This window comes from Mastomys coucha, unplaced genomic scaffold (assembly GCF_008632895.1).
Source record: "Mastomys coucha isolate ucsf_1 unplaced genomic scaffold, UCSF_Mcou_1 pScaffold15, whole genome shotgun sequence".
Lineage (NCBI taxonomy): Eukaryota > Metazoa > Chordata > Mammalia > Rodentia > Muridae > Mastomys > Mastomys coucha.
In genome coordinates this window covers 127,077,713-127,090,630 of record NW_022196897.1, presented here as the reverse complement: position 1 = coordinate 127,090,630, position 12,918 = coordinate 127,077,713, and the positions used below count along the sequence as shown (strand labels likewise).

The 12,918-nt window shown below is 39.7% G+C and overlaps 1 protein-coding gene across 12 annotated transcripts in view; it reads right to left on the bottom strand.

Annotated features, from left to right (window-relative positions):
* Nucleotides 1-12,918, bottom strand: part of Macrod2 (mono-ADP ribosylhydrolase 2) — a 1,944,357-nt gene that overhangs the window by 559,491 nt on the left and 1,371,948 nt on the right. For all 12 annotated transcript variants that reach the window (XM_031372067.1, XM_031372070.1, XM_031372073.1 and 9 more), the window contains exon 8: nt 6,502-6,575. In XM_031372067.1, coding sequence (XP_031227927.1) covers nt 6,502-6,575 — 74 coding nt within the window. The remainder of the gene's footprint in view (nt 1-6,501; nt 6,576-12,918) is intronic.

Below are 12,918 nucleotides of genomic sequence, written 5' to 3'. Positions count from 1 at the left end.
GGGAGGGAGGGAAGGAGGCAGGGAGGGAGGGAGGGAGAGGGAGAGGGAGAGAAAGAGAGAGGACTAATATCTGTTTTCTAAAGGACATTGATGACAAAATCAAATTTGGTTTTTGTCTCTAGCTTCCACTGGGAGACCCCACAATATAGGTAACATCAGATAAGATCTAAAGTCTCAGAGAGAAAATGAGAGCTAAAGCTAGATATGCCCCAGGCTGGTACTCTGCCTCTACAGAGCATCATAGCTCATCAAGCTGCATCTGTAGGTATGCTACTTAAAGTGACAAAGAGTAACATCACAGGTGTTGCACTTCCCTCAGAAGGCACAGAGTAAACAATGGAAATGACATAAGATGATACTTAACATTTTCAATAACAATCTGTTTGGCGTAAGATACATAGTTAAAAAATACATGTCTGGCAGAGCCTCCAAAATGTGTACATGATGCAACAAAGCTTCCACCTTCCTCCAACAGGGAAGGAAACAAACTTTGAGTTTGAAAGGACAGAAGTGGAGTATCACCTGTGTCACTCAGTTTCAGCTTCAGCTAAGTACCCAGTAAGTAAAGGGAAGGATTCCTCCAGTGACTCCTTCGTTCTAGAACAGGGTCTTGGTTTGCCGGGGAAAGGTGGTATCATGAAGAAGAACATCAAAAGAAATCTCCATGGAGTGAGTAGTTAAAAAAAAGGTGCAATATCCCTGCATAGATGAACATATGCTTGGCCTCAGGTGAAGCATGGCTACCTAGCCAGAAGATTGCACATGACCATGGCTTTAATGAGAGCTTCTTAGACAGCTAAGTGTTTGCCTGTCTACTACTGTATAATGGGTAGAGTTTCAGTTCCCCTCCACTGTGCAACTGAGATCTGGTTAGAACTCCAAGATGGCCATGTATGAGTTCCCCCCACAAAGCTAGTGGTCTATATCAGACTCTATTGTTTAGGCCTTATCTCCTAGGAAGGCTTTCTTGCAGAGTTAACTAGTCCACTGCATGCTATAAAATGCATGCTCCCTTAGGGAATTTGAAATATTGAATGTGACCCTAATAAATTGGAAATATCTCATAACATCAGGCCCTTAGTAGCTTTTAGAGGAAAAAGACATCCTGTTCTGCTTTCTATGGAAAAATTACAACTAGGTATGCTGCTCTAGAGATCAATAACCAAATGTCATATGAGTCCCTGGTGTCCAACAATAGAGCAGGCACAGTAAAAACATTTCTTAGGCTAACTTCCAGATATGAATGGGGGTGTCTCAGAGTCTTGGAGTGGAAAAATCATGATTTCACATGAAATGATATTTTTAGTTGCATGGAAAATGAGGAATGTGTGAAGCTGTATATGATACCCCACAGCAGACACCGCAAGTTAGAAGTGTGGGCCACATTCCCACTGAGCATCTCCATAATACCCTTTTATTTTCCTTTCCTATCTGTATAATAAAATTACTCCTTGAGAAAAATGGAGTTCTTACAGAAACATTATCATTCTAGCTAATGTCAACTTTCAATAGCCAACTCAAATCCTTTGCCTTCACTTTTCTGAAATTAGCAAATTTTAAAATTTATTTTAGCTGAAGACACTAGTGTATAGCCTGCACCCATCCCCATCTCTATCATGGCCTCTCGTCTTCTTACTCAGTATTTTAATGTTTCAATCAAGGTTTCCATTTCTTTGTATCTTTATTGTGCTCTGGGCCATGGGAGAACTCTTCTCACTGGTCTCCTCAGAATAATAATTCTGCTCTTACCAGTGACAAATTCCTTTTGCTTCTTAAGTTTTCTGGTTTGCAGTTCTGGCACTTTTTTTTTAAAGCTGCTTCATCTCACTCATGACTATACAATTTGTTTAGCCAGGCTCACTTCTGCAAGTTCTATTGTGTTCCTGAATCTATCTTGAAAGCCATTCCCTCACCATTTAGATGTGGAGAAAACTAAGTTAATACATAACACAGACAGGACATAGATCACAGAGCTCCAGTTGGGACCCTCTGGGTATAGAAGTAATATTTCATGGCAGCTGACAGTGGTTTGTGAGATCACATAGAATCCAACTGATCACTGTCTTCAGAAAAGTATCCTCCCTAAAGCATCAGAAACAAGAGGGCTAGTAAATGCCAAATCATGAAACCTCAGTAATCCCGTAACACCAGTCAGTTAGAGTGTGATGTCTGAATCTCAAGAGAAGGTGCCACTGAATTATAGGGTCATCTGGAGAAGGGAAGCATGACCACTAATAGAAGAACCACATCGTATTATTACTCTCCCCTTTTCTTTCAGGAAACTTTCAGGGGATTTGATGAACCAAAAATCCCAGGGCATGTATCCTTTTCCACCAAGCTCAAGACTAGCCTTGCCTCGGGCAAAGGTGACTGAGCTGTGAATGGATAGGTGGATCCCAATGGGACCATGTGGAAGCCTGCAAATCAGGTGAACAGTAATATAATGATAAGAATGATAATGACGACGATGATGATGATGATGATGGTGATGATGATGATTATAATCATGAAGTAACAGTAGGGAAATATTTGAGTGAGAGGGGCAATAAAGACTGCCATACTTCTTATTGTGTGTATAGTCTGGAATTGCAGTCACCTACCAAAACGGCTGAAAGCTGGCCCTGAACTGCTAAGACTTCCTTTTTACACACTGTGGTTTATTTCAGTGGCATTTCTCCTCTACCTAAACTGTGTGAACACTTCTTTCAACTTACCTGACACTAAGATAATATTTCACCTTTTCTCTCTTGATTTTATATTGAGCTGCACCATAAATAACAGGCTTTTATTTTGAAGAATTGGTTAGATATTGGAAATGAGATCATATTTTATTACCTACAATGTCACTCTTATTTTCTATATATTATTCTATTAATATGCCTTGCATCATTTCTCTTCATCACAGGAAATACAAAGAAAGTACCTGGGTGTATCAGCCAAATATTCAGTTCTCCTTCTTGACTCTCTACATATGTCCAATTCCACATAAGACATCATATTGGATTCAACTTTATAAAGATATCACTTTTTTTCCTAATATTCAGCTTTCCTTATTATGCAAAAACTTTATTTTCTTATTTCCTGGGCCTCAGTTACAGGATGCCTTTCATTTGGTAAAAATAACATGAAAAAAGAAATATACAGAATTCCCATGATTACATATTTCCTACAATGAGATGTTAGCCTGGGTTCCTGATGAATCCAATGTCCTCTGACGACTCAAGACAAACAAATAATATAAGCAAGTAAGCCATCACTGTTTTATAACACGGAGACTGGAGGATGGCTTGTAACTGTGGAATAAGCTAGTCACTCACTGAACAACCTTCAAAGCCTCTACTTTATAATATATCTTAAACCTTTCCCTTCCTCCTGCCTTTAATACCATCAGAGTCTTCCAAAAGTCCCCATGTTTTACCTGGATTTGCTTCACGCTCCTCAGCTGAGTTCTCTCCATCTTTATCTGTTATTTCTAAAGGATAATTTTCCAAAGAGCAGTAGTATTAATGTTTAAAGATTTAAATAGATCATGTTACTCCCTTATCCCAAACCTATCCTATTCTACAAACACTACACTCATGTAGTATATACTATAAGATGTTGGGCCCCATTTTGGCCCTGGATTGGGCCTTGAGGACAAACCCAAGCCTGGCTCAAGTTTTGTAATCTGTTTCAGTTACTTCCGTAATGGAGTGATTTAGCATGATCTGCTTAAGCTTGCCTTTGCCTAGCTACTGCTGACTTAGAATAATTTTGTTGGCTCTGTCAGTCAGTCCATACCCTTCATCACCTTTCCCCTCCCCCTATGTCATCTCACTTCAGAAAAAAAAAAAACCCACCTCCTCTCTCAGCCCTTTAAAAACAAGATTGATACAATTAAAATCCTGCTTTGACAGACTCCCAGATCAGGGTGGTTATTCAGGAGATCTGAGCCCTGACCCCAGACTCAGCTGGACCTGGTTCTCTGCTCTTGCCCGGACCTGACCCGCAGAGAGCTGGCAATTACTATACTATACTATACTATACTATACTATACTATACTATACTATACTATACTATACTATACTACTATACGACATGACTTGACACGACACGATGCTTGTGATACGATGTGACACTACAGGACACAATACCATACAATCCGATACCACTAGTACACAAGAGTAAACAAGTAGTATGGTCCAAAATCTCCCTATTTAGCACAGCACCTATTACTCAACTTCTGCCAAAATCTACAAATTTGTCTCTTACAATTCTTCCATCAACACTCATCACCCTCCCTTCCTACTGCTTGTCAGCAATAAGCTCATGCTCCACTCCCCACACTGCTTTGTATTCTTCTCTTTTTAATTGACCAATTTATTCACTTTACATCAAGATGGGTGCTTCCCCTCCCCTCTTCTCTACCCAGTCCCTCCCTCTCACCTTACTCCCCCCACCCAAACCCCCTACCCAGCCCCAATCTATCCCTGTTTTGTCTTCCTGAAATATTTTACCTCAAGCACTCTGTCGAGCTCAGCTTACACCCTCTTGTTATGAAATTTTTTCTCCAGGGTCATAGCCTCAGAAGAGTAAAACCACATCTCCTCATAATCCATTATGTAGTTACGATGCTTGGTTTTGTAAAGAACTCTTTGGACTGCCTTATTTCTTTATTTGCTTAATTTTCTTCTCTTTTCACAGACAATGACTATCAAAAGACAGGAACTATTTGTTTGTCTTTTGGTGCTTTTTCCCAGGTAGAAATGTGCCTAGTGGATTTCAGCAAATATTTATCAAATGAATGAAGAAATGAATAACTCACTGAAACAATAAAGATGTCAAAACAACATGGCAACAGAAAGACAAGTGAATTAGAAGCAACATTCTTTCACAGATCTTTAGCCTAGTTTGTTTGGGTAAGCAGAGCAAATCCTGAATCAAAATACAATTGAATAATCAGTTTGCACAGCTCTTATCTATAGTCAATCATAATTTATTTATTCGGTAAAATGGGAAGTGTCCAAATTAACTTGCTGACACTCTTTAGGACTTATTAAAACAGGAAGTTCTTAAAAGGTAACCAGCACATGACAGATTTAATGTTGCCACAAGTAGCATGTAACTCAATCAAAATGACTTAAATTTTCTACAATGCCCAAGATGTCCACAAGAAAATGATATGAAATAAAAAAAAAAGGCTCAGAGATAGACTAGTTTAGAGTAGAATAAGATGAGGGTAGGAGACACTAAAACCTTTTTTCAGGAAGTTCTCTAGACAGCTTTATTGGGCTCATTGTGCTACTATAATTTGTCAATGAGCTATACATATGAGTAATATGTCTTCCTCTTCATTATTAGCTCTCAGTGGGAAGTATTCATGGTCTTCACTTCTCCTAGAGGTTAACAATATTTATATCTGGTTAGGGAATGTTGAAATTATAGTAGTTAGAAAATGATACTGCTATTTCTTTAAATATGTAGAATAACAAAGCTGGTCTTCAATAGAAAATGTTCACAGCCTCTTTTCCATTCTCAGTCATTTCCAAATACTCTGTCCCCTACTCAAAGAGAAAGCTAAATTCATGATCATAAATGGAAGTAAAATTCACTATACAATTACATTACTATTTAAAGGAGAAAATCAGAACAATCAGAGAAAGGAATAATGCACAAGACTGGGCACTGCCTGTAACTCTCTTGCTGTTTTGATGGGTGAAAAGACAAACCTCTGGCGTGTACAGCTTCCCTGTTATAGCTGTCCTAGTGCTTTATTTAAATGAGTAATTCTCTTGCTTATCACTCTCCATATCCCAGCATATCCCATAGACCTTACTGAAGGAGTAGAAATGAGATGAGATATGTAATAGAATGAAAGCATTTCATTTCACTTAGAAAGAAAGAGAGAAAGAAAGAGAGAGAGAGAGAGAGAGAGAGAGAGAGAGAGAGAGAGAGAGAGAGAGAGAAAGGAAGGAAGGAAGGAAGGAAGGAAGGAAGGAAGGAAGAGAAAGAAAGAGAGAAAAAAAAGAAAACTGACCATACAGGCAAGTTAACAATTATGCAATCTGATTGCAGTCCCATACCTGGAAGTCACATTAGGAAAGGGCCTAGCTATAAATGAAGATGGAGCTCACTACCAGATGTTACATTATAGAACACAAACAGCAAAGACAAACTAGTTTGTTTAAGGAAATCATCCCAGGAAGAATGAGGAATCATCAACAAATCCATTCCAACCTCCTGCTCCCACACAACCCATAATGCCTGAAAAATGTGAAAAGTAGAGTTTGAGGCAACTGGTATGTTCTCCTAGCTCATCTTCTCCACCAAACTGGTCATTGTGTGTACTTCAACCAAATGATTACAGGAAAAGACTTAATCCCATGCAAAATAAAATGAAGAAAATCCGGATGGCAATGGCACAAGGAGCAGGTCTGGTTGTTATTGATGCAGCTTCTCTGCCCTGTTTAACATAGGATAAAATCACTCTACATGGAATTGTCATTGTGTTGGTCCTCTTACCTCCTGGTGATTCTTGGCCAGCCATTCCTTAATCGTACCTAGGGCAATGACTGCCGCAGGCTCATTCGGGAAACCTGCATGAAGAGCATAGGAAAGCAGATGAATAAAACAAGAAAAGGATGCAGAAGTCAACCAAGGATTAAGAATGGATTGATCTCATTACATAGTATTCCACTCAATGAGCAAGTGAAATAAGGCTGGTGGTAATGCATTTTACATGGATGTGAAACTTTTAAACACTGAGATGATAGTAATAAGACCAGCTCTGTACCAGTTACAAAACAATAAAAGATTTAATAAATAGATCAACGAAAATCTTTCACATATACTTCATAATTTGTAATATACTTTCTCTATCTCAGTTGTGGTCAGGCCAAAGTTTAGTATCTGGGTTAGCATTTTTTCCTCTTATTGAAAATAGATTTGATTTTTTCTCATGCAAGATATTCTGATTACAGATATCGCCACACAACCCTCCCAGATCCACCCTACCCACCCAAGGCCACTTCTCAGTTCCTTTCTAACTCTCTCTATTATTAGAAAACAATTAGGCATCTGAAAAATGATAATAACATAAGATAATCATGAAACAAACAAACAAACATGAATAAGACAGAAAAACAAAGAGCCAAAGAAAAAGCATAGAGACATTGGTAAACACAGAAATCCCACAAAAATACCAAACTGGAAACCATAATATATAAAAAATAAACCATAATATATAAACTATAGGCCTATAGGGTAAATGGGAGAAAAAGAAAGAAAGAAAGTATTATGAAACCCTCCCCCTAAAAAACAAAATCAAAGCCAAAAATACTTCAAAACTAGCACTGAGTTTGTTTTACATTTTAAACCTCTTCAGGTTTAAAACCCAATAAACATGGCTAAGATAAAGCATGTGGTCGATGCAGAATCATTATGTCAATACTCCCAGGGAACTGTTACAAGGCAAGGAAGATAACATGGCAAATAGCCACACAAAAGAAATCTATATCAGTATTCAATGGTGGTGATTCCACCTCTAATTGGGGACACTGGAGATGACATGTGGGATGAAAATCACATCAACTAAACTCACCTTCTGTGGTCGGGTTTGATTTCACCACAGCAACAAGAGTGGCAGAAGTATGCTTCATCACAGCATGAACACATGTTAGGAATGTCAAAAGCACATCCAGTATGGCTTTTTAGCTAATGGGACTTGAACACACCCCTAGACCATCAGAATCACTATTCAACTGGCCAAGAGAAATAGAGGAAGGAATAATCTTACAGACTCACATTCCTCTTGTGCGGAAAAAGGAGACAGGAGTGGCTATTACATTAAATGTTTTAAGCTCTACGTTGGCTTCTTCATCATTGCCTTTCTTTAAGACTTGAGTCTCCTATTTGATGCACCTTTCTGGATTTCCACATTCCAATATATCTCATTTTGCTCTATTTTCAGTGTTTAAAAAATATCTACAAGTACACAATTTAGTGGTACTTAATGTGTTTATTAAGTTGCAGAATCATCGCTGTCCCCCAGAATATTTTAATGGTCCCTGAAGGCATTTTATCCTGCCAGCAGACATCCCAAAGCTCCTGTCCTGGCAGCATCTCACTACCATAAGCAGTCTCTTCCTGAACTTTGCAGTACACCTTCTTCCATATCCTCTTCTGTTTGACTACTTCTTCTCAGGCTCCATTGTTTTCCCTTAGAAGTGTCAAATCATTCTGAATGGTGTAAGGTGGAATCTCAGGGTGGCTTTGATTTATATTTCCCTGATCACTAAGGACTTCGAACATTTCTTTAAGTGCTCCCAGCCATTCAAGATTCCTCTGTTATGAATTCCTTGTTTAGTTCTATAGCCTATTCTTTAATTGGGTTGTTTGGATGTTTTGGTGGTTAGCTTCCTGAGTTCTTTATATATTTTGCATATTAGCCCTCTATTGGATGTGGAGTTAGTGAAGATATCTTCCCAATCTGTAGGTTACAGATTTGTCCTATTGACTATGTCCTTTTCCTTACAGAAGCTTTCCAGTTTCATGAGTTCCTATTTATCAATTCTTGATCTTAGAGCCTGAGCCATCAGAGTTCTGTTTAGGAAACTTCCCAATGCCAATGAGTTCAAGGCTCTTACTCACTTTCTCTTCTATTAGATTCAGTTTATCTAGTTTTATGTTAAAGTCCTTTATCCTCTTGGACTTGATCTTTGTGCAAGGTGACAAATACGGATCTATTTTCAGTTCTCTACATACAGACTGCCAGTTAGACCAGCATCATTTATTAAAGATGCTTTCTTTTTTCCACTGAATATTTTTGGCTTCTTTGTCTGTCAAATGTCTGTAAGTGTGTGGTTTTATTTCTCGGTCTTCAATTCTATTCCATTGATCAACATGTCCGTCTCTGTACCAATACCATGTAGTTTTTATCACTCTTGCTCTGTAGTATAGCTTGAGGTAAGGGATAGTGATTCCCCCAGAAGTTCTTTAATTGTTAAGAACTGTTTTTTGTTATTCTGGGTTTTTTGCTTTTCCAGATGAATTTGAGAATTGCTCTTTCTATGTCCTTGAAGAATACCAATCAGAATGGCTAAGATCAAAACCTCAGGTGACAGCACATGTTGGCAAGGATGTGGAGAAAGAGGAACACTCCTCCATTGATGGTGAAATTGCAAACTGGTACAACCACTCTGGAAATCAATCTGAAGGTTCTTCAAAAAATTGGCAAAAAGATCTACCTGAAGATCCAGCTATACGGCTCTTGGGATCATACCTAAAAGATGCCCAACCATGCCACAGGGGCATGTGTTCCTCTATGTTCATAGTGGCCTTGTTTGTGATAGCCAGAAGCTGGAACCTATGCAGATGTCCCACAACAGAAGAATGGATACAGAAAATGTGGTTTATTTAAACAATGGAATACTATTCAACTATTAAGAATAAGGTCATCCTGAGATTTGCAGGCAAGTGAATGGAACTAGAAAATATTATTCTGAGTGAGTAACTCATACCCCAAAGGACATGTATGAAACACAGGAACAAAAACGGATAAGAGCCTGAGGAAAAGGAGGTCCAGCGACAGGCCCAAATTGGGAGCCAGCTCAAGGAGAGGCTCCCAGGTCTGACACTATTACTGAGGCTCTGGTATACTCACAAAAAGGGGACTAGCATGACTGCCCTCCAAAAGACCCAACAAGAAGCTGAAAGAGTCAGATGCAGATATTTATACCCAACCAATGAACAGAAGCTGCTGACCCCTGTGGATGAATTAAGGAAAAGGTGAAAGAAGCTGAGGAGGAGGAAAACGCCCCTGTAGAAGGACCAGCAATCTCAACTAACCTGGACCCCAGAGATCTTTCAGACACTGTGACACCAACCAGGCACTATACACCAGCTGATTTGAGGCCCTCAACACGAATATAGCACAGGACTGCCAGGTGTGGGTTTAGTCGGAGAAGATGCACCTAAGTCTCAAGAGACTGGAGGCTCCCAGTAGTGGGGTGGTCTGGTGGAGTGAGGACTTGGAGGCGGGTAGGGACATCTTCATGGAGAAGTTATGGGATGTGGAAGAGTCAGACGGTACAGCAGGAGGGGGATAAAATCTGGACTATAAAAAAATGGGTAAATAGAAAAGGATGTATCAAATCATTGTCCTTTCAAGTCCTCACACCTAGCCTTCTTCGTACATTCTATTCCAGCCAGGTTCTCCACCAGCTACTAGATTACTGGTGAGATGCCCTCTATTCAGAGTCTCTTATGTCACTGTTTGGCCTGACAAAGAAAGAGAGACATTGCTGTGTGAAGAGATCCACTGGAGGCAAGTCCACAGGACTGTGTTTATACGGATGGCACAGCTCTCAGTGGCCTTCAGAGAGTGAGTGGGAAAGATGAAAAATGATCACAGTGCCCCTGATTTGCAAGCATTTGAGAATCAATATTGCTTTTCTGACTAAGATTTCTACAAACTTTACTAGAGATTACATCAGGAAGCTGGGGGCAGATGACAGGGCCAAGATCCATGTATTTTAATCCATAACCCAATGGGAACCTCTGTGATATGAAAAATGCCAATGTGTTTTGAGCACTTGTAAATCCCTCTGTGACATTTAGCATTCATTTTATTTAAATGAATGCTTTGTTAACTTTTTTTTAAATCATTATTAAAGAAGCTGTTAAACAGAAAACTAGTTATTTGACATTTACCTGCTTTTTACCCAGGCCTTTTTAGGTGTAAGCTTGGGTTCTAATTGCTAAGTTGGGTACCATTTGGAGAAGTTAAGTCCTGGTTCTTCCTCCATGCACTACACTCCCAGAAATAACTCAGACTCAAAATACATTTACAAATACCTTGGCCATATAGCTTAGCTCTACTCTCACTAGATCGTAACTAAATTAACCCAATTATTTTAACCTACATTCTGCCACAGGTTGGTTATCTGTGCTCAGGTATCATGAGTCTGACTTATCACATCTTCCCAGGCAAATCTTGCTGCATTTGGCTCTATCCAAGACTTCTGTCTTAATTTAATATCCTTTTTCTGTATCCAAATGTATTGTTATTGAACCAAAACCGAGTTAATATCTAGATACTTTTAACAAGATGCTGTCCAATAAAAATCCAAAGTCTAGTAAAGGAAATAAATATGCAAATATGCAACCACAAAACAGCAAGTCCTGTAGGGTGGGAAAACACAAAGGAAAGGGACCAGGCAACATATGACAGAAGGTGAGGGGATGGACATGCAGAGGAGCTATTCAAGAAAACATTGTCCTCAGAAGGAAAAAGGCAGTGGCAAGGCAGTGATGGAACAGGCAGGGGAAAGGAAAAGGAGATTTGAAAACAAACAAACAAACAAACAAACAGAAAACAGGATGAGTGCATGGGCCTGCACAAAGAAAAGGGTATGCACTTGGCACTATGGGGTCAACCACAGAGCCTAGCTCACTCCTCCTTTCCCTGGGTTAAGCACTGGCATCTATAGCCACACTTTCCTTGACAAGCTCCAGCACAAAACCACAACCTGTCTTCTCTTTTGTGTGGCTTGCTCACTACGGCAGTGACTTTCTCTGAGTCACTGAGGTGTGTCATCACTTTTCCTGCTGGCGACTGAAGACTGAATAGTGTGTCCCTCTGGAGAGTGAACTCTACTTCTTTTCTTTCCTTTCCCATTGATCTCAGGTGAGGTCTGGTCAGGCCTCAAATGAATAGCTGTACTTGATCCCTAGTTGTACTGCTTTAGTCTTCTGTGGTTTAACCAACCTATTCGATGCCCTGGGCTCAGACAGTTTTTCTTAGGGGTCACCACTGGAAACAGTGATGCAAATTTGTTGATGCTGAAGCCCAGCAGTGTCACAAGCACCTCTCTCTGCATCCCTCTTCAGGTGGCCTCCGGGGCTCTTTTCAGACTTGTTTTCTTTTTCTCCACTTATTTTCTCCTCAGGAAATTCTTCTCCAACTTTAAGATATATTTAGTAATTACACAAAACATAAAATTATAGGGCCCTGGATATGTAATAAATACTGTCATCACATTCAATTGCAATGGCTATCAGCACTAACACTCACCTTTAGAAGACATAATTCCCCACAGACGAAATTAGACAGATTCTTAGAGAACCATGGCAACTGAGGTCAGTTCTCAATTATCCGTGACCTTTTGGTCACCTTCACATATATCAAAGCCTCTGGCACAGAGTTATGGTTTTCATCATGATCTCAGAGCTTTCTGTATCCCTGGCTGATTTCAACACCCAAGGCTATGACCTAGCCAGTGGCCGCTTGTCATGTACTTGAACTGTTCATCTTCAAAATCAACCTCCCCCTCCCAACCCCCGCCCCAATGGTTCCTCCTTAGGTCCGACATTGAAACTCAGTGTAACATTTTCAATTTAGAGTTAAGGAGTGAGACACTCAAAACCTGTTTTCCATTTAGTTTTCTCAGCGGCTTCCCAAGCCATGCCCCTTTGCAAGCATTTCATGCCTCCTCTCTACCTATGATAGGCCTGGTCAATCAATGTCAACACTCCTCCTGGATGCTTGGCTCCTTTCTATTTCTCTAGGCTCATCTCTTGCCACATTGCTAGTTGCTTTTCCCCTTAACTAGAACCTCATGGACTGCCTTTCACTGTGTTCCCACACTTGTACTGCACTCGTATAACTTGTGCAGAGATAAAAGACTAAGGATTGAGCCAGCACCATTTGTTGAAAATGCTGTCTTTTTTTCCACTGGATGGTTTTAGCTCCTTTGTCAAAGATCAAGTGGCCATAGGTTTTAGGTTCATTTCTGGGTCTTCAATTCTATTCCATTGATCTACCTGCCTATCACTGTACATTGGTACAGTGCAGTTTTGAATTTGCCAATTTCTCTTTCCAAGTCTGTGAAGAATTGAGTTGGAATTTTGATGGGGATTGCATTGAATCTATAGATTGCT